The following is a 26289-nucleotide window of genomic DNA, read 5'->3' as shown; positions in this document are numbered from 1 at the left end:
TCCCCAAAACTAGTGAATTAGTTGGATTTCTAAGCAAATTCCATCAGCTCAGACCCACGAAACTACTGTTTTCATGTGGCATATTTTCTAAGCTTAAGATATGCTTTTGGGAAAAAGCAAAAGGGAAACCCCTCCCTTGAGCCACAGATTACAAAACCAGTTTTAGGATCAGTGAGCACTTTGGTTCGGGGCTTTGGGGTTCCTGCGCTAAGGGGTGTGTTCACGGATTACAACCACCCAGTGGTTAGGCAGAGCCCATGCCATGAAGAGCACACTGGCATCGTGCGCTGTACTGATCGCCGAGGATGACTTACTGTTTGGGCTTACATTGACCTGGAGATGACGTACCACGTGTCTATGTTCCAGGCCGAGCAGATCGCGCGGTCCAGAGTGGACAGCGATGAGGACACCTCACAGTCTGCTTTGGGAAGGGGCTCGAACGTGAGTACTAACCCCGCAGGTGCTTCTTGCTAACCAGGCGGGCCTCTCACTGCTTCACAGAACTTTCTAGAAAATAGAACTGTGATTAGTTTAGGTGTTTGGTCTTTGTATGCTCAGTCTAGACAGATGCATGAACCTGTGCATGGCTTCTCGTTTACCTGCCCATGTGACATTTGGAAGCTGTGGAGTGTTTTGGTTCCTACTTCTCTGTACTGTCAACACGATCAGAAGGATCCTTGGTTAGACTAACTGAATTTACACCCTCTGGAAAGGCTTCCATACATCCAGGAGCAGCTGATGGTTTTGGAGCCACATGGCCTTCTTTCCTGTCCTGAAATCTACTAGGTCCTAAACTCCGCACCTACACTTTGAAAGGATTTTTTTTTTTTTTTTTTTTTTTTTAGAGAGAGAGAGAGCAGGAGTCTGCAAGCAGCAGGGGGGAGGGGCAGAGAGAGAGGGAGAGAGAATCTTTTTTTTTTTTTTCCTAAAGATTTTATTTATTTATTCAACAGAGATAGAGACAGCCAGCGAGAGAGGGAACACAAGCAGGGGGAGTGGGAGAGGAAGAAGCAGGCTCATAGCGGAGGAGCCTGATGTGGGGCTCGATCCCATAATGCTGGGATCACGCCCTGAGCCGAAGGCAGATGCTTAACCGCTGTGCCACCCAGGCACCCCAGGGAGAGATAATCTTAAGCAGGCTTCATGCCCAGTGCAGACCCCAGCTGGGGCTTGATCTCGTGACCCTGAGATCATGACTTGAGCCAAAATCAAGAGTTTAACCGGCTGAACCATCCAGGCGCCCCTTTAGTTGTTTAATGTTAAGCAAGTCTTTACCTGCCATGACCACATCAAGAATGCCATTTGCTTTGCTATAAAACAGACTTAAATCAACTGAGAATAGTTTGAAACAACTGAGAATAGATTGCGTTAATCTGCAATCGTAGTCTCGATTTTGGCCACAACTTATTGGAAAATGTCTTCTCATATTTCATGTACTCTGTAAACTACATTTGTGTTTGGGAATCTTTTTAATTACACTAGAGGGCTTGGCTGCTCACACCTCTTCGCTTATTTCAGTGTGCTAGGTATTATAACTTTTTCTACAGCAAAGAATGGCAGCATAAATTTTGTAGTGGGCATTGCTAATTTGTTTGTTTTTTTTTCCTCAATGCAAGATAACGAAATTTATTCATGACATAGATAAATAGATAGAGCCTAAGCAAAAACTTCATAGGAAATACCCAAAGCATTTATAGGGAAAATTATAAAATACCACAAAGACACACAAAAGTAGAACTGTACATGTGGAGGACATGCCATGTCCTTAGATGTGAAGATTCAGCATTATTCTGTTCACTGGGTTTTGTTGTAGGGCTAAATAAATTAGTTACAAAGTTTACTTGGAAAAACAAGCAAGCAATAACTAGCCAGGAAAACTCTGAAAGACAAGGGCAATGGATAAGCCTAGGTAGTTTTAATAGCTTCTAAAGCCTCTGTAATTCAGACTGTGTTATACTGACCACAAAGAACTCAGTGAAACCAAATAGAAACCTCAGAGCCAGATGAAGACAGAAACTGATATACAATGTAGCCAACACATCAGATCAGCGGAGGGAAATAAACGTTTATACAGAGATTTAAGATCACTGAAGAGCCCAAGAGAGAAGGATAAAATCATATACATTTCACTGTAAATGCTAGGATAAAAAACAAACAGAAATGTAAATGTAAAAATTGAAACCATGTAAGTACTAGCAGAAACAGGAGTGAATTCATCTGTAAATTGAGAGGAGGAAGTACTTTCCAAGAATGCTGGTGAATGTGACTTGAAGGGAAAATTTTTTTTGAATGACAAAAGAGAGAGGGAGAGAGAATATTAGCAAAGCAAAAATCCAGATGACAAATGTTGGGGGGGTTAGAAATAGAAATAGAAAAGCGACAGTGACCTTACGTGCGTGAGGTCACAAGGTGTTTGTATTTCTCTGTCTGACTTACCTCACCTAGTGCGATTCCCTCTAGCTCCATCCACATCATTGCAAATGGCAGGAGTTCGTTCTTTTTTGATGACCGAGTAATATTTCATTGTGTGTATATAGCACATCTTTTCTCTCTGTTTAATTCTATGTGAAATCTGAAAAACAAAGCAAACGAGACGAACAGAAACAGACTCAAATACAGGGAACAAACTGGTGGTTGTCAGAGGGGCGGGGTGCTGGGGGGATGGGTGAAGGAGGTGAAGGTGGATTAAGATGTACAAGCGTCCCGTCACAGGGAGGAGAAGTTCAGCATAGGGAATGCAGTCAATACTATTATAACATTGTGTAATGTGACACTACACTTGTCGTGGTGAGCATTGAATAATGTATGGACTTGTCAATTCACTGTGTTGTATGCCTGACACTAATACAACAATGTGTGTCCACTCTACTTCAATTAAAAACAAAAAAAGCAGGGGGCACCTGGGTGGCTCAGTCTGCAAAGTGTCTGCCTTCAGCTCAGGTCATGATCCCAGAGTCCCAGGATCAAGCCCCACATCAGGCTCTCTGCTCAGTGGGATGTCTGCTTCTCTCTCTACCCCTCACCCCGCTCTCATGCTCTCTCTCTCTCCCTCTCAAATAAATAAATAAAATCTTAAATAAAATAAAATAAAACAAAACAAAATAAAAACAACAACAACAAAAAAGAAAGATGACATCCTGACCAAGATATGAATAGAAAGTTCACAGAAGAAGAAATCTAAGTGGTGCATAAATAAATGAAAAAGTGCTCAAACTCACTCGTAATGAGAAATAGAAATTAAACCTCCAAAGAACTTCCACTTGTCACTCATTCTGTGGTCTGTCTGTGCAATGCAAAGCTGAACAGTGTAATATGGAGAGTTTTCTGAGATATTTTTTTCATTTTTTTTTAAATGAAGGGTGACTTGACCTGAAAACCAAAGTTAATAAATGAAGCTGTGATGTGGTAGATTCATTATTGGCCTCCAAAGAAGAGTCTACTGGGCTTGAAGCCATAGGGCAGGACAGCACTTAATAAAATAATGGTGGCAGATGGTGACGGTGACCACCATGTGCCAGCCTGTGTTGGGCCCCTGCTTAGTCTGTGATCTCGTTTCATCTTCCTTACGCAGACACAGAAGCTGCCAACTTCCAGAGGCCAAGTGGTTGACCAAATCTGGACACCTGCTTATGCTTGCTAAAGTATTTTATGTTCATGTTCATATTTCTTTTTTAAAAAAGATTATATGTATTTATTAGAGAGAGAGAGTGCTCACATGATTGGAGGGTAGAGGGAAAGGCAGAGGGAGAGACGCAGACTCCCCGCTGAGCACTGAGCCCCACGCGGGGCTCGATCCCAGGACCCCGAGATCACAACCCCTGCTGAAGGCAGACGCTTAACTGACTGAGCCACCCAGGTTCCCTTCATATTCATATTTCTTTATGTCCATTATGTCTTAAGTTTGATATTATGCACATGTCTATCAAGCATGGTGTGTTAGTGATGGAACTTTCCGTGTGAGCACTCTGCTCTTGTTTTTATAAATTTCCCCCCAAGCCAGTGACTTGTAGCTGAGTGCCCCTCCCTTAGGGTGTGAGAGCAAGACCTTCAATCCCACACAGCAAAGGGGACCTCTCGGTCTCCACTTTCCCCATCTGTGTACTGGGTGCAACCCCCCCCCCCCCCGCAGGATCAGCAATCACAGAGCTCACCTGGCGCTCTAGGAAGCATTCTGAAATGTAAGTTCGTTCAGAGCTTTCTTAGAAAGTTTGCAGAAACTATTGCTTTTTCTTCCTTGAGAAAATATAAGTGGTTCATCCTAAGAGTCTGAAGAGAATGGATTTGCATTAAAAGAAAATATCATTTTAAAAACAAGTTTTATTTCTTTGATAGAGAGTGTGTGTGAGCAGGAGAGGGGGCAGAGGGAGAAAGAATCTCAAGCAGACTCCCCACTGAGTGCAGAGCCCAATGCAGGATTTGATCCCAGGACCCTCAGATCATGACCTGAGCTAATATCAAGAACCGGCCCCTCAACCGACTGAGCCACCAGGCACCCCTGAAAGTAAATATCCTAGTGGGGATGGACAATGTAATGAGATCTTCCCTGAAAAGGTAGTTAATTTCATGTAAACCAAAGTTTACTCTATTACAAGAATCATCTTCATTTTCTTAATCAAAGGGCCCTTGAATCAGTAAATATAATCACCTCCCAAATAATGCCAAGCTGTTTTCCTTGAATTTTGCATTTTTCTGGGAAACTCTCCCTTCCGTATCCATGCATAGCACATACTTCCCTCGTCTCTCACATTTCGACCCCGAGATGCAGGGAGGGGGCATGGTGGGTCACCGCTGGATGTGATTATTGGTGAGGGGACATGGCTCTCAGGCCTCTGTCCCCGTCCTCTGCCCTGTCCCTAAATCACGTGCACAGCAGTGATAAATCATGCACATTGATGGAATGAGGTCCTGAGTTAATTTGTAATTCTGTGCACAAAAACACCACACATCTAGAAATACCACATCAGTCCCATAAAGTTGAAAATACTCTGATGGAAGAGGAAAGTGACCCAAGTTCTCATCCTGGTCCTGTTACTAACTGTGGGCCGTTGGGCAAGTCGGCAAATGAACCGTAGTAACTGAACTTCTGTGGGCCCCTTGCCTTTGTTAAGAAAAAAATGCCAGATTCTATAAATTTGACCAGCCTAAAATTTATCAACGTGAGCTATGTCAGATACCATTGCACTATTCGCTACCATAAAGTTAAAAAGTCTTTTGGTGACTGATTTTCAAAAATCACTGTCTCAATTAAAAAACCAAAACCAAAAAAAAAAAAAAAACCCACAAAAACAAACAAAAATCCTTAAAATTCTCTGGGTCCCTTTGACCCTTTGCCCTGTTAAGGCAATTATAGGAATCCTCTGTTAGCAAAGTGCTTGCTTCCCCTGGATGGAAGCGATTTCCACAGCCAAAGCCCTAATCAGTGTTTGGGAACCAGGTGGGAGTGTCCCCCACAGAGTAGCCTGGTCCTGATGGGGACACCTGCGGTGTCAGAGGCCTGCACTGAGGAGCCCAGAAGTTTATAGGGACGCCCACCAGTAAAACAGCACTTTTAGGAAAAGTTACTCAAACATAAATTGTGAAGAAAATTCCACGCTTTTAGCTGCCCTGAGTCCCATGCTTATCTGAGATGCTGTCCTTGCACCCAGCGTGCCCCAGCCCGTGGAGAGCATGCAGATGCTCCCGGGAGTGTGTGTTGACTCACTTCTGCCACCAGGGGTCAGTGTTTCCACAAGCAGAGCCAGGCCTTGGACAAGCTCAGAGTCCCTGTTTTTGGACCCTCCAGAAACCAAGAGCATTTGTGCCGGAGGGGAGCCACATGTTTGTGATGTAGAAGGCATGTTGGTTATGAAGCAGTTTTGAAGAGCTATTCTGATGGCTTTGTACCTTTCTGAAGCGTTTGGTATTCAAAATTAAGAGACAGATGGCATATGGCAAGTTTTACAAGTGGAATGGGGGAATCACATAGAATGCCTACAGCCCAGCCCAGTTTTCTGCCACTTCGTGTGCTTTCTGGAGCCTGCCTTTCTTTTTAAGATTTTACTTATTTATTTTAGAGAGAGAGAGAGAATTTGCACTCGCGTGGGGAAGGGGAGGGCAGAGGGAGAGAGAGAATCTTAAGCAGACGCCACACTAAGCATGGAAGCCAATGCAGGACTCAATCTCACGACCCTGAGATCATGATCTGAACAGAAACCAATAGTCAGATACTCAACCGACTGACCCACCCAAGCTCTCTGAGCATGTGATTCTTAGAATGAGAATAATGTATAACTGAAGTGGATTGACGGTGTCTAATGCCAATACTTGGTTCTCAGAGTGAAAAGAAGAAACACAGATTTTTAACCTCTTGGCTGAAAATGTAATGTTTGAAGGGATGAGAGGTAGAAAATTAGTATCTCTTTTTCTCTACTGTCTGCATGTCTTTTGTGACCTTCTCCCTGCTCTTTGACGGGCAGGTGTAAGACCAGAGTCTCAGTGGCCAGCAGGTGTGTTGGCTCCGTGAGTGACATTTAAGTTGCTTGTGAAACCAGGTCAGTGGAGAAAAGTGAGCTCCCAGCCCCTCTGTGTCCGCCCCATCTCAGCAGATGGCAGCTCTGTCCTCACGGGACTTAGACCAAAATCTGGGCATCCACTTTGTTTCTCACTGTTATCCCACACCATCGGCGGGCCATCCTCAAACCCTGTCTGCCACCTTCCGGTACATGGGACGCTCCGATCCGGGGGTCACCACATGGTGGTGCAGGGCTCCTGGTAGCTGCACGCCCACCTCCTCTGTGGCCTCGCCCCGTAGGATCCTGCTGGTGAACTGAGCAGGCAGAGCGAGGCTTCCAGAAGGTGGGTCCTGACAAGGCACCGTGCTGCCCAGAGTGGCCTCTCCTCACCTGTGGGATAGAGTCCTCTGTGTGTTCTGCTCCCACTCTCCCCTCTTCTTCCCATCAGGGAACATCCTCTGGGGTCCTGGACATGCTTTCCTGGGTGTCCATCCGGCCTTTTGAGGAAACACTGAAGCTGTAAGCCCACACTGTGGCCTCCCACATGGGTCTGTGCATTTGAGTTACCTTTGAACCCTTGTCCTGCCTATTCTTCCAGCTCGGCCTGTCACTGCACCTGCAGTCTCCTCCCTGGGCCTCTAGCCACATTTCCACCTCCCACATCTACTCAGGATGTGGTGACCTGCATCCCAAGTCTGCCGTGCTGCCCTTGACAGGTTCCTGAAGTCCCTGGTAACAGAGAAGGAAATGCCACTTTTTGTTAAAACGAGCTTTTTTCCTGGGCATCCCTTGATCTCTGAGCTCCACGCCTTTCTTTTCCAGCTTGTCCAGGTACTTGCTGGGTCAGGTGGGACTGCTATGTGCCGGATCTCCTCCCTCCTGACACTGAAAGGGATTTGCCTCTCGAGGTCTGTGCCCTGGAGAGTTCTCTGCCCTCACGCACCTGCTCCAGGCTGGGCTCCTCGGATGCCCACGGGAAGGTTCTCCCATGCTAGAGCCTTCCCAAGCCCTGGTCTCCCTTCTCCTCTCCTTGTGTAGCTTGGGCTGGATTTCTCCCTTCGCCGTGGCCCCTGCTCCCCTTCCCAGGTTGTGCCACTCTCTTGATTTTTCCAACTTAACTTTCCTGTCTACCAGCATTCCTCCCTTTTCTTCCTGAGGAGCTGTCCCCGGTGGCCAGGACTTACAAGTGAGCAGGGCTGCAGCTTCTCCCTTCCCACCCCACCCCTCCCCTCCCCTCNGAGTGTCTCTCCTTTGGGTAATTTTTCAGCAGAGTCCCAATTTATAGAGAGTCGCAGAATAAAATAAACAGTCATGTGTCATCCGCCCACAGTTAACAAATGTTCTGAGGGAGCCAAGTTTGCTTCTTCCCATTTTGTGAATTGCTGAGAAGTACAGCAAACACAGATGAAGCTCCTTCTGTCACTCTGACACCCGGTTCCCTCCTCCTGCCCTGAGGGTCACAGCCCCTTTGAAGGTTTTGTGTTTTACTAAAGGTAGGATGGGTATTGGTCCTTACACAGTGCAGGGTGTTTTTATATCCTTTAGCCTTGTAGTAATGAGTTGTTTTCTGAAGTAGCATCTTGAGTGACAGAATTAGAATAGTTAATGTTGAGAAAAAACAGACAAGGAAGGACAGAAGGAAGGGAGGAGGGAGAGAAAGCACAAGGGAGGAGAAGAGCCCAGCCCCTCACTGGGCAGACTTTCATGGAGGCTCTGCCCTGGGACACACAGGGGACCACAGGGGTACAGGGAGGAGCCAGGCCAAGCCCTGCATTCAGGAAAGACACACAAGGGGAGTCCCTTGCCTGGCGCTGCTCACACTCCGAGTGCAAGGGCATCGCGGGTCTTTCAGGAATTCTGGTCCAGGGGACCAGGGCTGGGGGCTGCATTTTGGCTTTTCTAATGAGCTCCCAGGGACACCTCTGCTGCTGAGAACCAAGGCCCCAAGCAGTGGTGAGAGGTGGAGTCACAGAGCAGGGGGGCAGCTGCAGCATGAGGAAGGTCTGTGAAGAGAGGGGCAGGCTCTGTGGGGACCCACCCTCCAAACTGGTCCATCATCCACCAGGAGGACGTGGGGGAGGCAGACCTGCTCAGGGACAGCCAGGTGCTCTCGACGATCGTGCACGGTGTGCATGCACACGTGTGTGTGCGTGTGTGTGTGTGCGTGCGTGCGTGTCTAGGGCAGTTTTTGACTCTGGATTGGAAACACACGCTTCCAGAAACAGACCGCACATGTGACTTCACTGCTTCTCAGTATCTGACCTTCCGTCTGGGGTGAGAAGGGCCAGAGCTTTGTTTTCGTCCCCTGATCAGAATGGTACCTGTAATTTCATGGCTAAGAGTGTTCGCTGGCCCATATACTCCGGGTGTGTAATTACATGGTCAGTATACCTCTTGAATGACAGCCTAATACTTACATACTATGTTTCCTGCTGGTGAGCGCTGAAGGCCGGCATCTCCTCTTGGAGGAGATACTAAGAGATACTAAGATCAGCTTTCAGGAAAGGGCATTTCATGGGGCGCCTGCATGGCTCAGTTGGTTAAGCCTCTGCCTTCAGCTCAGGTCATGACCTCAGAGTCCTGGGGTTGAGTCCCACATTGGGCTCCCTGCTCCGCGGGGAATCTGCTTCTCCCTCTGCCACTTCCCCTGCTTGTGATCTCTCTCCCTCTCTGTCAAGTAAATAAATAAAACCCTTAAAAACAAAAAAAAAGGAAGGGGCATTTCAGAAATTTTGGCCCTGGGCTTCAGAAACTGAGATAATTTCACCAGCTTGGACATTCCAAGGAGATAAAAAAGAGAGAGAAAACAAAAAATAAAAATAAAAAGGTAAGAAAAGAATAGATTTGCCATTGAGGACTTGAAAGAAAATTTTACGTATGATATATGCATGTATATATACACACATGCATATTTAGTCAGAGGATATAGGTTGAACTCTAAGAATACACAGTTAGTGATATTTCCTACGTGGTTTGTCTATGGTATTTATTTTCTTTTAGCAGAGTGGATTTCTGCCTTGTCTGGATAGTTTTCTAGCTTTAGAGCAAAAAATACGGGCAACTTCTAAACCAGAGGTGGTGAAGCTTATTCCCTTGAAAGTACAATGATTTTCAGAAAGGAAAAGTTTGATTTTCCTTTGCACTTGAATTTCCTTGACTGCTCTGTCTTGGTGGGCTGTGAATCCTGTGTGGTTGAGCGGAGTTCGGCCAAAGTGAACATTCGCCTTTTCGCTCCTGATGACTCAGGCCCTCCTCTGTGTCACAACGGGGCATAGAGCAAATTCCAGACAACTCCAGCAACTGTAAACTAACGGCACATATTAAACGTGTCAGTTTTCATTAATATTTTGGCAGTGGAATGACTGAATATTCCAGTAATAAATATTAATATTAATTAACAAGTTGATTTTCAATTAAATTTCAAAATCTCAATAAGGAAAGTGAAATATTAATATTAATATTAATTAACCAAATAAAAACCTATTCAGTAATGCAATCTTACTATACAAGGAAATTTGGGGAGATTTCATTTCTTTTAATGTGCGCATATGGATGAGTCCTTATTTTTGTTCTAGTTATTTGAAAATTACCATTTGTAATGACGTGAAAATGGAGCGAGAGGGTATAATGCTAAGCAAGGTAAGTCAGAGAAATACAGGTGCTATATGATCTCACTCATGTGGAGTTTAAGAGATAAAACAAATGAGCAAAGGGAAAGAGAAAAGAGAGAGACAAGCGGAGAAACAGACTCTAGAGAACACACAGAGGGTCACCAGAGGGGAGGTAGGTGAGGGGGATGAAGAGAGCACTTGTCGTGATGAAAAAATAAAAATAAAGTAAAATTTTAAAAAGAGATAAAATAATTAACAAAGCTACCAAAGATAAGAAAATAAACTTAAAAAAACAAGAAAATCATCTGCTCCCTGCCCTGAGACCATCTAACTACCACCGTGATGACTGGTAGCAACAAAGCAAAATGAACGGTGATATGTTACTAAGAAGCAAGAATGGTGCGTTTGAAGGCCCAGCCAACTAATGTTTGACGAGTAAGAGAGTAAAAGTCACCCTTTGCGCAGTGGGCTTCTTCCTGGAGACGTGATGTGTGCCGTGGGAACCTTACAGTCTCCCGTGGTGGTCAGGACCCACCAAGGGAAACTCAATCCACGTTTGAGTTTAATGCTCAGAGCGCAGAACAGAGATGACCCCCAGCGGGCTAGGGCAGGTGGTCCTCAGCCCTCGGGAAACAGGCAAGTCTTCGTTGCCGTAACCATGGAGGAGGGTCTATGGCGTGGGTTGGGGTCACCGGTCGTCTCCTCCTGATGTTCCTTGAGGCCCACCAGGGAGGGAGGATCTAACCCCAAGAATGTCTGGGCTGGAGCGGCCAGAGGTCTCCCACCTCGGGCCTGAGACATAGAAAGGTCTAGAAGACCCCCACCGGCCCCTGTGCCTACCCCCACCAGCTCAGAGGCGGATCACACGGCAAGGGTGAGAGAAGGTTTGTCCAAGTGGAGCTGTACTGCGATTAATTTGTATCGCAAACCAGTTTGGTTTGGGGCTCATGTTCGGCCTCCATGCACTCGTCCTTAGCAACGGAGCAGGGAGGGGCCTGGGGGACAGCAGAGCCCACCTGACAGAGGCCCCTGAAGGAAGGACTACCTGGGAGCCATAGATGGTGCTAGTTAGTGGTTTGCTGCCATTCTTTTCTCCTGGTTTTGGTCTCGCAAATGAGCCAACAGAGGTGCCAGGCCAAGATGGTTTCCTTAACCCGCAAACATGGGTGTCAGAGTGGCGGACACACGGCACTCCCGAGGCCGGGGAGGGGCAAGTGTGGAGCATGGCCTCAAAGGCACTGAAGGGGCACTAAGTGTGTTGAGAGTATGAGGGTGGCAGCCGGTGGTGTTCAACAAGCCGCAGATCCAAGGACTTCCCTAGTAATGCGACGTCACTGGCCCTCTGCCCCTTGTGCTAACATGGCTTCCTCTTCGATTCCTCACCTTAAATCCACAGCTGCCAGGGATCTCTGAACACGTGTGTCCGCCCCTGGTTTATCTTGTGCCCCCGCAGCACTTCCTGGGATATTTTCCTGGTCCTGGGCACGGTTATATTTCAGCATTCCCTTTAATACTACTTATGTCTTTATGACCTAGTTGTACAGTCTGTGCATTAAAAACCATGACCTTTAAATAAGGGTGTGGTTTGTCCTGAGATCATCGGACGTGTGAGCCAGAAGTGGCTCTTATAAAACACAGATCATTAAAGTACCTGGACGCCTGGAGGAAGGACTGGCCACGGGTGGGCCACGGACAGGCCACGTGCAAGCAGGTGGCGAGGTCCCCTGGGCACATTGCCAGGGGCATCCCAGGGCTAGCATAGAGTTTCCACTTTCTCCTGGAGGACTGAGAATCACCCACTCCCTGCAAGTTCTCCCGGAAACCGTAACATTTAGGCCTAGGACGATCAAAATAGAAGAGTAATAGGACCATTAAATGTAATTTTAATGATCCGTGGCAGCTCTGTGTGTTGGGGTCCTTCCTGGAGCGCTGCAGCGAGACGGTCTCTGGGGTCCACAGTTGATGCTGATCTTAGTGTGGGACACGCCCATGCCACGTGCCTTTCCTGTTGGTGGGTGACCGAGGTCGGGTTACTCTGCTGAGCTACCACCGGGGTGCACAGGCCCTTTGGTGATCATGGAGCCAGGGCGTGACCATTCTCTGCGTCTCAACACAGTTGGCGCCCCCTTTTGTGCCTCCTGTGTCTGAGGGTCTGTGGAAGGGGTACGTGATCTGTTCTGTGTGTGTGTGCGCACGCATGTGTGTGTGATGTGTGATGTCTGTGTGATGTGTGTGTGTTTGCACGAGTTTGTGTATGATGTGTGTGTGTGATGTGTATGTGTGTATGTATGTGTGTGATGTGTGTGTGTGTGCACTTTTGTGCGCACACATGCATGGACGTCCCTCCCTAGAGAATGTCAACTGCCAGAGTTTTTAATGGAAGAGAAAAAAAAATGCGAGAATGGTCTGAAGTAAGTGACGATGTTTGTGTCCATATCCCAGACGTTCTGGAAAAATAAGTGAAATGCATTTGGCAGTAACTCAAATCTGTGAAATAGCAAATCCCCCAAACACCCGAAAAATGAGAAGACTCGCTTTCCATGCTCGTTTCAGCAAATGGAGCAGCCAGCTTAAACATTGCTCGTAATGCATGAGAAAGCTGTGGCCAGAGCAGCGAAGGTGCTGGCTCCAGTGTGAGACACACACACACACACTCACGCACACACACATGACTCTGGAGGGAAGTGTGACTGGGGGAGAAACCGGGAGCCTGGACGCACCTGCCCATGACCCTCAGATGCGAAAGGTTCCAGGGCAAACACTGGGTTAGTGGCATTCTGGGGAGAAATGATCCACCACCATGGGCCTCAGAACTCGGGTACTTATGGCCTTTAGGAAATTGTAAGGGAGGCAACAGACACCGGTGTTTCACACTGACTCACAGAGAATGGAGGAAAAACCAGCCACGTGGCAGCCAAGCCTGTGAGAAGAGCCGTTTTGTGGACGATGAGAGGCTCAGGCTCGGTTAGAGGGAGAGGGGTGTAGGGAGCTAGTGGGGTACCTGTTCCATAAACCAGCAGGTGGACCTTCTGTCCAGGCCAGGAGACCTTGTGCAGGGCCTGACAGCCAACCCCAGCGCGGGAAGGTGAAGTTTCTCTTAGGGGCGTGGCACCGTGATCCGGAAAGAGGGGCTGAGGTTTCTGGGATAAAATGGGAATGCTGGGAGATTTTTGTGGCAGAACGAGTTATTGTACAGGTGTATGCACATATGCGTATTCACACACACACACACACACACACCCTGCATGACTAGGGGGACATTATCAAGCAGAGGCTCGCTGGAGCCGTGATTCTCCGCAGGATCCAGGCCTGGGGTGTGCCTGAGTCATCCACACATGCACCCCTGTGCTGAGATTCTGGAAGGCTCATTCCCTCAATGGCCTCTCACTCGCCGGTTTTAGAAGGACTGCTGGGGGAGCAGATCTCAGTCAGGTGCAGGCCAGAAGTCCTAAGGGCCCCAGGGAGGGAAGGTTGGCCGGCTTCCCGGGGAGGGAGCTGGGGAGATTTGGGAATGAGCTCTGGGAACAGAGGGCACTGATGTTGCCCAGAATGGAGAGAGGCCAAAAGGAGACCTCACACGCTAGGAAGAACCCCTGGGCCGCCCTTGAGAAGCAGCTGCTCCAGAGGGAGAAGATGAAGGGAAACGGGGCTCCAGGGGGCCGGTCAGGAAGGGACCCCGACTGGCAAGAGGGAGGAACCGAAGAGCAGCCATTCTTCTGCGCAGGGCTAGTGGAGGTGACCTTAGAATCCAGCAAGGAGAGACATGCTCACAGGCCCGAGAGTGCAGCCTGAGATCGGAGAGAAAGACCAGGGCGGGAAGAAAAGAGAAAACTGGCACTCTGTCCCCTCTGGCACCTCGCCCTGCCACCTGTGACCCCAGTTAGGATGGGGAGTCCATCCCCTGAAGCCGTGCCCATCCACCTGTAACCCAGAGCTGGGACCCACCAGCTCCCCAGATCCCCTGCAGAACGATGAGAGCATCACCCCTCCCAGGATCACAGTCCTATCGACAGATCTGTCTCTCTCCAGTTTCCTGATGTGTTCGGTGTCGTAACTGTCATGATGGTTCGGTTTTCCTCCTGGCTGGTTCCCGTTGAAGCAGGAGGGCTGAGTGGGATACCATGGTCTCCTGTGATGCCCCCTCTCTGTTATCTGCCTTCAGATGGGAACACCTGCACCTCCTTTCTGGGCCTGTCTTCTGACTTCCCGGCTTCCCTGGGCCCCTGGGCTGGCCACCGTCGTGCTCTGGGACTTGTAGGTCCCCCGAAGCCACCTTTCTCCTGCCTTTCTGTTTATCTGCAACCAAAGTTGATGTGTTCATGGAAGAATACAGGGTGCATGTCAGAAGAACTACAGAATCTTAGCCCGAAAGGTCAGGTGCATAGGCTGACAAAGGAGAGCCCCGGGAAACCTGCTAAGGACTTTGCGAGCAAACTTTAAGGGTGACCTGAGGATGTGTGTGCCCTGAGGTCCCCTCCCTGTCGCCATGACAACATGCACTGGATCAACTGGCTGTCCTTTGGGGCATCAGAACCTGTGAGAAAGGGGTCGGGGTGGGGTCACTGGTAATTTGTGAATAGTAAAATACCAAAGTTTATGAATGATTTACTTCAAGTGCATGAAAGCCGTTGAAGGTGTGCCCTGAAAAAACATCGTCATTGGCTTTGTGATATGCTTTCCCAAGGGAATGTCCCCAGGGTGGGGTTGCAGCTCTCGGACAGACATTGCTGTGGAGGGTTGTCATGCATGGGAACACCAGCCACCACGGAGGTCAGGGCCCCCAAAATGCTGGCAGCTGATGCTCTGAGGCTGTATGCTGAGAGAGATGAATTGACACCTGTAAGATGGGCAGGGTGGTGTGATGGTTGGGGGCGAAGATGGGAGTAGTGGTTCTTAACCTTGATTCTTGACCCATGGTTCTTAAACCTTAATGGTCAAAAGCAGCTGCCTGATGGCCAAAAAGCACGTGAAAGAACGCTCAACATCGTGGTAACTGGAGAAACGCAAATCCAAGCCACAGTGAGACACCCCTTCACACCCATTAAGATGGCTATAACTAAATTAAAAAAAAAGAAGAGGATGGGGCATCTGGGTGGCTCAGTTGGTTAAGTGTCTGACTCTTGATTTGGGCTCAGGTCATGATCTCAGGGTCATGAGATTGAGCCCAGTGTCGGGCCCCACACTCAGCGGGGAGTCTGTTTGAGATTCTCACTCTCCCTCTTCCACTCCCCACCCCGCTCTTGCGGGTACCCACACTTTCTTAAATAAATAAATAATTTTTCTTTAAGAGGAAAATAGCAAGTATGGGCAGGGATGTGGAAAAATTGGAAACCTCGTCCTTGCTGGTGGAAAAGCAAAGTGGCAAACCGGCCATGGGAAGCAGTTTGGTGGTTCCCCAGGCAGTTCAGTATCGAATATTACCATGTCAGCCAGAGTCCCACTCCTAGATGCCCACGAGGACTGAAAACAGGCTTTCAAGCAACATTTGTATGCAGATGTTCACAGCAGCTCTATTCACCAAAGCCAAAGGGCAAAAACAATCTAAGTGTCCATCAACAGATGAATGGGTAAACAGAGTGTGGACTGTCCAGACAAAGGAATATTATTCAGCCGTAGTGAGACTGCAGTTCCGACACGTACCATAGCATGGATGAAAATTGAAATCCTGCTAAGTGAAAGAAGTCAGACACGGAAACCACCTATTGTCTGATTTCATTTATGTGAAGTAATCAGTAACCAGTCCCTGCATCAAAAAGCATGTCCGTGGCTTGTCAGGGCCGGGGGGAGAAGGGAATGGGCGGTGGCTCCAGGATGGGTGCAGTGTTTCCTTTTGGGGTGTTGGAGAGTTCCAGAACTACATGCATTGTGGTCATGGCCAGACCACGTTTGAGCAGACGTAATGCTGCTGAATGGTACACTTGGAGATGATTAAAATGGGAAATTCTAGGGTGGGTGTATTCTGGCACAATCTTTTAAAAAAGAAAAACAACAGATGCCTGGTCCCATCCCAGAGTCTCTGTTGACGTTCGTCTGGGGTGAGGCCTGGGCTTCCCCATCTCTCAAAGCTCCCGGGGGTGGGGGTTCTGGGGTGCAGCCACGTTTGAGAACCTGTATCCCAGTACCAGCAGCCTGTCTGGCTCTGTCATGTGTTGGGGTGCGACCCTGGGCAAGCCACTCACTCGGCGCCCCAGGTTTTGACCTGCGAAATGGGAATCCTGTGATGACCTACCTCTGAAAGTTGTTACAAGGACCTACTGGGTAAATATGTGGAAAATGAATGCCTCCCGTGTTTGTTGCCATTGGTGACCCTGGAGTTGAGATGGCCGCCTTTTTCACTCTGCCCTAGACAGGTATCCACTCCGATTCCCTTCCAGGGAATGAGACTGCACTTCTCTGTGCACGACAGTCCTCAAAATGCGGTTGTCCCATGTTCTTTGCAGTGTGGCATTTTCCCTAGACCACTTGGATGATAATCCTATTTCGCTTTTCTTTTATTATTAATTTATTTGAGAGAGCACACAAGTAGGGGGAGCTGCAGAGGGAGAAGGAGAAGCAGACTCCCCGCTGAGCAGGGAGCCCGATGCAGGGCTCGATCCCAGGACCCTGGGATCATGACCTGAACCAAGGCAGACACTTCACCAACTGAGCCCCCCAGGTGCCCCTAATGGTAAACCTATTTTGGATATTGAATTTTTTTTTTTTTAAAGAGAGAGTGCATGTACACAAAGGGGGGAGGGGCAGAGAGAGAGGGAGAGAGAGAATGTTAAGCAGGCTACACACCCAGCACAGAGCCCCACTTGGGGCTCAATCTCAGACCCTGAGCTGAAATCAAGAGTCAGACGCTTAACCACCTAAGCCACCTGGGCGCCCCTTGGACATTGAATTTTGTGGCCGCTCTTTTCTACATCGTGATCCCTGAGACAGAAGTGATGATGCATGTGCAGATGAGGAATGAGTGTTTTGAACAGTGCTTTGGAGGGCTGGTCAGCTCAACCCAGAAAGCCACCGAGGAAGCACATCTGTGCTTCCTGCCTCTTAAAAACATCGCCCCACTTTGCTTGAAGGTTCACTCACCAGAAGAGAAATCCCCCACGTCCTGAGTCAGGTGCATATATACGGATGTGTATCCCTGATGTGATACACGCATTAGAAACAGGCAGGTGTCGTGCAAAGAGCTCTGTTCTCCCCTCACTTTTGTTTCTGTGTCACGGGGTGGCATCTTTTAGTCTGCCCTTGGGTTAGCTCACCACGGCTGTACAGCCAGAGTTCCCATTCCCTTTCCTCGTGCAGCCCATGGTAAGAATCATATGCTCACGAGCTCCTCCATTGTATAAATGGACCACATCTTCTTAATCACTCATTTATGTAACATAAGAAATAGCAGGGAGATCGGTAGGAGAAGGAAGGGAAGAAGGAAGGGGTGGGGTAAACAGAAGGGGGAATGAACCATGAGAGACTGTGGACTCTGGGAAACAAACTGAGGGTTTCAGAGGGGAGGGGGGTGGGGAATGGGATAGACTGGTGATGGGTAGTAAGGAGGGCATGTATTGCATGGTGCACTGGGTGTTATATGCAAATAATGAATCATGGAACATTACATCAAATACTAAGGATGTACTGTACGGTGACTAACATGACATAATAAAAATTATTATTTAAAAAAATGAACTCACATCAGCAGGCATCTCAGAAATACACATCGTGTGGGTTTATGTCTATTGCCCACAATTCTCTGCTGGAGTCCTCCCCGTGAGCCCCACATGCAGCCGGTCCCCTGGCCACGGCTTCCAGCTACACTGTACATATGGCTGACTTTTTGACTTTCCTCCTCCACATCCCACCAAGCCTCTGTACCTGGATTGTGTCTGCTCCCTCATGCGGGGCCCGCTGGGCTCAGAGCTCATGCCCAAGCCCCTTGGGCCGCGGCACGCTGTCCACCAGGACCACGGCCTTCCTGACCGTGGGCAGCATGTATTATTATCTTGATCTACACAGGGACTTGTTTCCTTTTCGTTCACAAGCTTTTCAGAAGGTTCTGGCTCTCTGAAATTGTCATTATTAAAGTCGCCTATTGTAAGTAAACGACGTGCTCCGTGCATTCCCATGTCTGCAAACAGGTCCCGCTCTTGAGCCGGTCCTGCCACAAAAGACTTAGAGGATCAGAGCTCACTCTGAATGTCTTCACTGAGTGTCATTAAGAGAAAATCAGATACTACCAGTGGGGTGCTCTTGGTTTGCTCCTTTTTAAGAAGAGACCCTGCCCGTAGAGAAATGCCCCAGAATTGCTCTGATGCTTATCACCATTGGAGAGCTTACGTGACCCAGTATTTTGCTGGCAGAAATATCGATCCCAACCAAACAGCTTCTGCAGCTTCTCCTCTAAAGAAATGCCATCCCTCAGGCATTCACACAGAGGAATGTGGCCAACAGAATGATCATTTCCCATCATCTCACATAACAGAAACTGGATTCTTAAGTTCCGACCCCCTGCCCATCACGTGGATCAGTTCACATGACGTTGGCATGCTTTGTCCTTCCTGATGTGCATTTACTCCGAACTGACTCGAGAGACCCAGGTGCCAGAAGCCAGCATGCCCTTTCCTTTGGCTGAGGGGTTCAGCTAAGGGCACGTCTGTCAGGATGGCCATGCCCCGAAGATAAGAGAAAGCAGACAGAGAACACCCTCCTGGGAAGAGAACTTTGTCCCCCCCATTTCCCAGGACTGTGCCTCATTGGGAATGAGAATATTTTCTCCTCCCTCGCCAGAACATGTCTGGGCTGCTCTGCCATGCTGGTCCCCTGAGTGTAGGCAGGGCAGCGGTGGCTGTCTGCCCCATTGGTTTGTAGCACGTGGTCCTGCCTTGGATTCTGCCAAACCCAGGACTGGAAGGAAAGATGATGGGGATAGCAGATCTGACTGCATCTTCTCTCCCACTTTATTCTTGGACACAGCATTAGAAACAGAAAAAAGTGATATTAAAGCCTTTCAAAAGGGGGCAGCATGGTGTAGGGGGGGAGGGTGCAGCTGTGCTCCTGGAACTGATTGAATTCCATCATCAGGCACCTGGGCTGTCCTAAGTGGTTCTGTTGTCTCCTTGGGCTTCAGCTCTCCTCACCATCAAATGCGCCATCCTGAAAGTGTCTGATCTAACTTAGAAGAGCATGAGGCTGATAGGATTACCGATGGCTATTGAACTACACCCACCCTAACCAAAATGCTTTCCTTAATCTTTAAACAACAACCGTATCTGAATTCCTCACTAGCCACATCAGAAGATCTACTCTGACTTTCGATAGATGTGATTACATCATTGTTCTTGCAAGATACAGTTGTATTTGCCAGAATGGACAGTTTTGAAAAATGGAACAAAAATGACCATTCATCCTTACTTTTTTGAACCAATTTATCTTTTTTCAAAAGATTTTATTTATTTGAGAGAGAGAGCACGAGCAGCAGGAGTGAGGGGCAGAGACAGAGGGACAAGCAGACTCCCCATTGAGCAGGGTGCCCCACACGGGGCTCGATCCCAGGACCCGGGGATCATGATCTGAGCCCAAGTCAGATGCTTTACTGACTGAGCCACCTAGGCGCCCCAACCAATTTATCTTAAACAGAAAGATGTCAGTGACAGGTTGACCCATTTGTCTCTCTTGCCTAGAAGCACATCGTGGCCAGAGTTCACCATGTCCTGTCCACATGGATGGACGAGTCCCTCCTTAGGCATGTGCCATGCTCTGTTTGTAAATATGCTTTGTGCAGATGCACAGAAGAGCATAAGCAAAGGAAAAGAAACCATGACAGTCTGGGCTTACTTGAAAAGAACAGTGCTTACCTTAGACATACTCAGCTTCTTGCATAGTACTGACCTCTGGTCAATCATAAGTGAATGAGTAAGTGCTGTAGACCCCACAGTGATTATAGAAAAGCCCAGCACTCCCAGAGCCTTCATCAGGATTACATGGAGCCGTCGGGCTGGGATGCCCTCTGCTGGATGGTGCTGGGCTGGTGCCGCCTTAACATCCTGATGGGTTAGGGGCAGAGCTCATTCTGGAGGCCACGTCAAGGGCATCCGCCAGCCCCCTGGAAGCTCAGGGCTGCTCTGGGACTGGGGCTCCCTGGTGAGCCCGTGGCAGTGGGGTGTCTGTGCATCGTCCCGGGAGAAGCTCTGGTGGCTGATTGGAATGTGTGCAGATTCTGCTGTCCCACCCAGCAGTGTGGCACCCCAGGGTCCCAATGACGATCAAATACAGGGAGAAAACGCTGAGATGAGGAGGACATTGCCAGCAGAAACGATATTATTCTTACTTTACAATTAGAGATTGATGGCAAAACCAGTTGTCACAGAGTCAGTCTCGTTTTGAGTGGACACTCAGGTCCTGAAATTATGAGTTTCCTTCTCTTTTTATTCTTCTCCTCCCATATGTGTGAGATAGGATCAAATGATCATTTTACACAGAGTATCGTAAATGAGTATCAGTGGTGTTGTGAATGCACGGAGTTTCGCCTTGTCTCTGATCTGACTTCCCTCCAGCTGACAGCAGCCGGTCTGGTGGAGCTGACACCGCACAGGATGAAGTCCCATCAAGTGTGGATATGAAGGGTGTGTTTGCTTTGTTCCTTTTTCTCTCTGTTATCCAGGGCTTTTTCCTTAGTGATTTATTGGGCTGAACTCACAGGAGAAAATCTCCCTGAAAAATAAGACTGTAAAAGCCAAAATATGGATTTCAGTGCCAATAATTAGGGAAGGGCATGACTCATTCCCCTACAAAAAAGGACTTGATATTAAAAAAAAAAGTTATTGACCCATTTGGACCAGAACAGGAAACCAAATCCCTCCTGCAGGAAAGCCAAGTCCCTTATGGAACTTTGCTCCTTTGTAGCAGGAGAAAAGCCCCCAAATTAGAATGAGAAATAGGCCAGGCTGTAGACTCTGAGCTGTATAGATTATCCCTGTTTTCCATTTTATTTAATATTGATGAGTCAGCATTTTAAAGAACATCTGACTTAATAGTGTTTTCCTCCCAAATTATTCTGTGGATTGTTTTCTATATTCTATGTACAAATTCCAGACATGGAGAAAGAAGGAAGGTAAGAGTTAACGCACACATATCTGTGGGCTTGTCATATATGGCTTTTATTATGTTGAGTTATATTCCCTTTGTACCCACTTTGTTGAGAGTTTTTATCATAAAAGGAAGTTAACTTTTATCAGATGCCTTTTTGGGATCTATTGAGATGATCATATGACTTCTACCCTTCATCGTTTTGATCTGCTAGTATCACATTGACTGATTTGCCAACATCCCTGGAATAAATCCCACTTGATCATGGTGTGTGATCCTGTTAAAGTATTGTCCAATTCAGTTTGCTAATGTTTTGTTGAGGATTTTTGCATCTGTGCTCATCATACTCAATGGTGAAAAGCTGAAAAGTCTTTCTTCTAAGATCAGGAACAAGACAAGGATGTCCCCCTCACCACTTTTATTCAACACAGTATGGAAGTCCCAGCCATTGCAGTTTGGCAAGAAAGAGAAAGAAAAAGCATCCAAATTGGAAAGGAAGAAGTAAAACTGTCACTATTTGCAGATGATGTGATATTGTTATAGAGAAAACCCTAAAGATGCCATCAAAAAACTGTAAGGACTAATAAATAAATTCAGTAAGGTTACAGCATATGAAAGCAATACATAAAAATCAGTGGCATTTTTGTAAACTAATAAAAAACTATCAGAAAGAGAAATTAAGAAAACAGTCTCTTGCCTCAAAAAGAATAAAATAGCAATACATTTAACCAAGGAGGTGAAAGACCTATATGTTGAAATTAAAGAAGACACAAATAAAGGGAAAGATAGTCCATGCTCATGGACAGCAAGAATCACTATTGTTAAAATGTCCATACTACCCAAAGCAATCTACAGATCCAATGCAATGTCTATCAAGATTCCAATCACATTTTTCAAAGAAATAGAGCAAATAATCATAAAATTTGTAGAGAGTCAGAAAAGACCCTGAATAGCCAGAGCAATCTTGAGAAAAAAGAACAAAGCTGAAGGCATCATGGTCTTTGATTTCAAACTGTGTTACAAAGCCAAAGTAATTAGTATAATATTGGCATAAAAACAGATGCATAGATCCATGACACAGAATAAGGAGCCAGAAATAAACCCATTTATGTATGGGAATTAGTGTATGACAGAGGAGCCAAGGATGTACAATGGGAAAACGATGGTCTCTTCAATAAATGGTGCTAGGAAAATTGGACCACTATCTTACACCATTACACAAAAATTAACTCAAAATGGATTAAAGACTTGAACATAAGCCCTGGATTCATACAATTCCTAGAAGAAAACATAAGCAGTAAGTTCCTTGACATTGATCTTGCTGATGATTTTTTGAATCTGACACTAAAAGCAAAAATAAACAAGTGGGACTACATCATACTGGAAAGCTTCTGCACAATAGAGGAATCCTCAACAAAATGAAAGGTAATCTACTGAATGGGAGAAGATTTTTGCAAATCATCTATCCGATAAGGGGTTAATATCCAAAATATATAAAGAGCTCCTACAACTCAGTAGCACAAAACCAAACAATCCAATTAAGTAGTGGGCAGATCTGAAAAGACATTTTTTCAAAGAAGACGTATAGATGGCCAACAGGTCCATGAACAGCACATGATCAGGGAACTGCAAATCCAAACCACAATGAGCTACCACCTCATACCTGTTAAATGGATATTATCAAAAAGAGAAGAAAGATAAGTTTCAGGGTGGAAAAAAGGCAACCCTCATGCACTGTTGGTGGGAATGTAAATTGGTGCAACCACTGTGGAAAACAGTCCTTGCAAAAATTAAAACCAGAACTACCAGGTGATCCAGCAATTCCACTTCTGGGTATTTATCCAAAGAAAATGAAAACACTAACGAGAAAAGATATACCTATCCCTGTGTTCACTGCAGCGTTATTTACAATAGTGAAGGTATAGAAACACCTAACAACCTACAGACACGTGTATAAAGAAACTGTATATATATAATGTGCATAGTGGAATATTATTTAGCCATGAAAAAGAATGAAATCTTGCCACTTGTGACACAATGGATGGACCTTGAGGGCATTACGCTAAGTGAAATAAATCAGAGAAAGACAAATGCTGCGTGATCTCTCTTATACATGGAATCTAAAAAAAATAAATAAAAATTAAAAAGGTGGTTGTCAGAGGTAGAGGGTGGGGAGGGTAGAGAAATGGGTGAAGGGAGTCAAAAGGTAAAAAGGAAAAAAATATTGAACCCCACAGATATCCTCTGGGCAGCCAAAATGTTTGGAATATTTTGGCTGCCCATGAGTTGAAGGTTGGGAAACACTACTGAATAGCAGAATTCTTGGGTGGTGCTATTGGACTCCAGTCTAGTGGACCCTGAGACTGGCCTGCCTGTGAGTGGGAACAGGGGGTGTTGGGAGAGATTTGTGTGGCCCAGATAGAGCAGGTTGGGACTAAATAAACCTGTTGTGTCAAAATTCAGTGATGTTCCAGTGACATAGATAAGGGATCGTGAGAAGCCCACTGTCCGGGGTAACAGACACCACAGCTTACAGGGGCTTGGGATGGGCTGTGCTCTGGGCTTCTGGCTTTCTCTAAGACCATCTTACCTGGTCCTCATGAGGCCATTCTGCCCAAAAATACTTAACAGAGAAGAAGGAAACCACCTCTGATGTGACAGAAATATGCTAGGTGTTGACAACAATTTGAAGTCAATGGAATTTCCCTATTTTATATTATTTTAAAGATGAGAACATTCCTACTGTAAGATCCCCACCTGTGTGTGCATGGGGGTTGCTCCATCAGGAGAACGGTGTTCCATGCCTCACCAACATGTCAGAGCACTATTAATGGCAATAGGATTATAGGATTAAAGCCTGAAATCAATACACAATGGATGACCTGTAAAGTACTTTTAAGGGAGTATTCTGCACAGAGCCTCCCCAAAACGCTCAGGGCATTGAGAGGACAGAGGTGAATTCATAGCAGCGTTGAGTGATCAGTCAGGCACACATAGTTGTGGTGAGGACTGAGGACAAGAGGAATTGAAGTTTTGAGTCTAGACAGGGTGGAGTGAACAGAGCAATTAGCAGCAGGGTTGTGAAATGCATCATCATGTTTGCGGGATAACAAAGGGGGCCATGCCTGGTCCAGAGATAACCACGCAGGCATGGTGTCTGGTTCTCCATCGTATTTCACAAGCTTTAACAAACCTTCAGAACGTATGCTGGCATTTCCCTTGCGCTGAGGGTGTCTGAACCAGCCAGCCGTCCCCTGAAACTCCGCCACAGCTCTAGAGTTCAAGCCCTCCTCTGCTTGGCTTCATCAATGTCATTTCCTCATGTGCAGCCTGCATTGTTAAGTAGATGTAAGTCCTGTCTCCTTGGGTCCGCACAGTTGCTATGGAGGTAGATGGAGGCGGGGGATGATATTTCAGAGTTCATTCTTCATTGGCTTATTTGCTTGGTAACCAGTCAGATGTCTGCGTAACGTAAGGACTGGGAGAAATATTTATAATTTTTCTTTACACTTTGCCATGGGAGCTAAAGAGGCATCAGCAGATTTTCTGGCTGTTGGGCTGTTTCCTATAGATTGCCACCTGTTTCCTACGGGAATGCCGCGTTTGATGAACAAGACGCTGGATTCCTCTGTAGCGCGGTGTCTCACAAGGAAGCAGGAACTGGCCCTCAAAGCAACCTCCAGAGACTGGTGTTTGCTTTGCCTTTAATATTTATGGACAAGAAAATCTGAGTCTCAGAAATGTTCTCGGGGAACCGAATGATGGTATAATTGGCAGAACAGAAAAGGATTAGAGTCTGAGCACAGGGAATACTGGGCTGTTGCTGAATGTGATGGGTTTCCTTTACGTATTTTTTTAATTTTTCTTTTTTAAGTAAGCTCTGTGCCCAGCATCAGGCTCGAACTCATGACCTTGAGATCAAGGGTCACATGCTCCACCGGCTGAGCCACCCAGGCGCCCCTTATTTTAAATAGAGAACCCATCGTTCATTCAAAAGCTTCCCTACAAGCTCCTTTTGTCAGACATGAGAGCAGAGCTGTCCAGAGGCTCTCTCCATCCAGTCATTCATTCCTGCTAATGTTGGCTCCAGGGCCTTCCAGGTGCTGAGAGTGGTTAGGAGCTGGGGGAACGGGCAGTAATCGCTGTCCCCGTGGGTCCCACACAGTAACGGGGGAGATAATAAATAAATATACAATAACCATAATAGCAAGCACACACTGGATATTTACTTTGTGCCAAGAACCAAGTTCTTTCGCATGGAGTAAGCCATTTAGTCCCCGTGATCCCTGTGGGACGCAGGTACAGGGATTCACCCAGTTTTACAGGAGGTAAGTTGAGGCAGAGGAGAATCACAAAGTGCGTCCACGTTCATGCAGCTTGTAAGTGGCAAAGGCAAGAGTCTAACCTGGAGAGCATGTCTCTGCCATACATGGGCTGACTTCCGTGCTGCATGGGCCTCCGTGTGGAATATGCCCCGTGCACCGGGTGCTGGGGAGGAATGCTGGTCAGGACAGAGGAGAGGAGCCGCCAGGGCAGAGTGTGGCTTCCATTTTGTTTTGTCTTGTTTTTTTTTTCTTCTCTTCTCTTCTCTTCTCTTCTCTTCTCTTCTCTTCTCTTCTCTTCTCTCTCTCTCTCTTTTTTTTTAAATAGGCTCCATGCCCAGCATGGAGCCCGACGTGGAGCTTGAACTCATGACCCCGAGATCAAGACCTGAGCCAAGGTTGAGAATCAGACACTCAACTGACTGAGCCACCCAGGCGCCCCACTGTTTTGTTTTTAATTTGAAATTGGAGTGTTGGTTCTCTAAACCCTCTTTCTGCACTAACACAAGGATTCGATTAAGCAGACCCTGGGGGAAAAAGACTGAAAACCGATGTGCCCATTAGCCCACCAGCCCCCTGCCCAACCCCACACCCAGTAGGAGAAACTGCTCCGCAGAAGCAGCTCGTTAGCATGTCGGCTTGCATTCATTTTTGGCGTATTAGACACCTACCACATGGTACCACATTCCATGATCAGCGGTCTTCACGGCTGCCATTTATATCATACAGCCATTTGTTCGTAACCTTTGAGGGTTCAAAGAAACCTAAACCCCTCAAGATGGCAGACTGTGTTAGAAGGTG

The 26289-nt window shown here is 47.0% G+C and overlaps 1 protein-coding gene across 3 annotated transcripts in view; it reads left to right on the top strand.

Moving 5' to 3' along the window:
• COBL (cordon-bleu WH2 repeat protein) overlaps nucleotides 1–26289 on the top strand; it is a 164655-nt gene that overhangs the window by 33560 nt on the left and 104806 nt on the right. Inside the window, exon 6 of one of the 3 annotated variants that reach the window (XM_034665551.1) lies at nucleotides 367–441. The exons of the other annotated variants lie outside the window; for them this stretch is intronic. Coding sequence (XP_034521442.1) covers nucleotides 367–441 — 75 coding nt within the window. The remainder of the gene's footprint in view (nucleotides 1–366; nucleotides 442–26289) is intronic. 3 annotated transcript variants of the gene reach the window in all.

This window comes from Ailuropoda melanoleuca, chromosome 1, assembly GCF_002007445.2.
Source record: "Ailuropoda melanoleuca isolate Jingjing chromosome 1, ASM200744v2, whole genome shotgun sequence".
NCBI lineage: Eukaryota > Metazoa > Chordata > Mammalia > Carnivora > Ursidae > Ailuropoda > Ailuropoda melanoleuca.
This window is presented reverse-complemented; position numbering and strand designations above follow the sequence as displayed.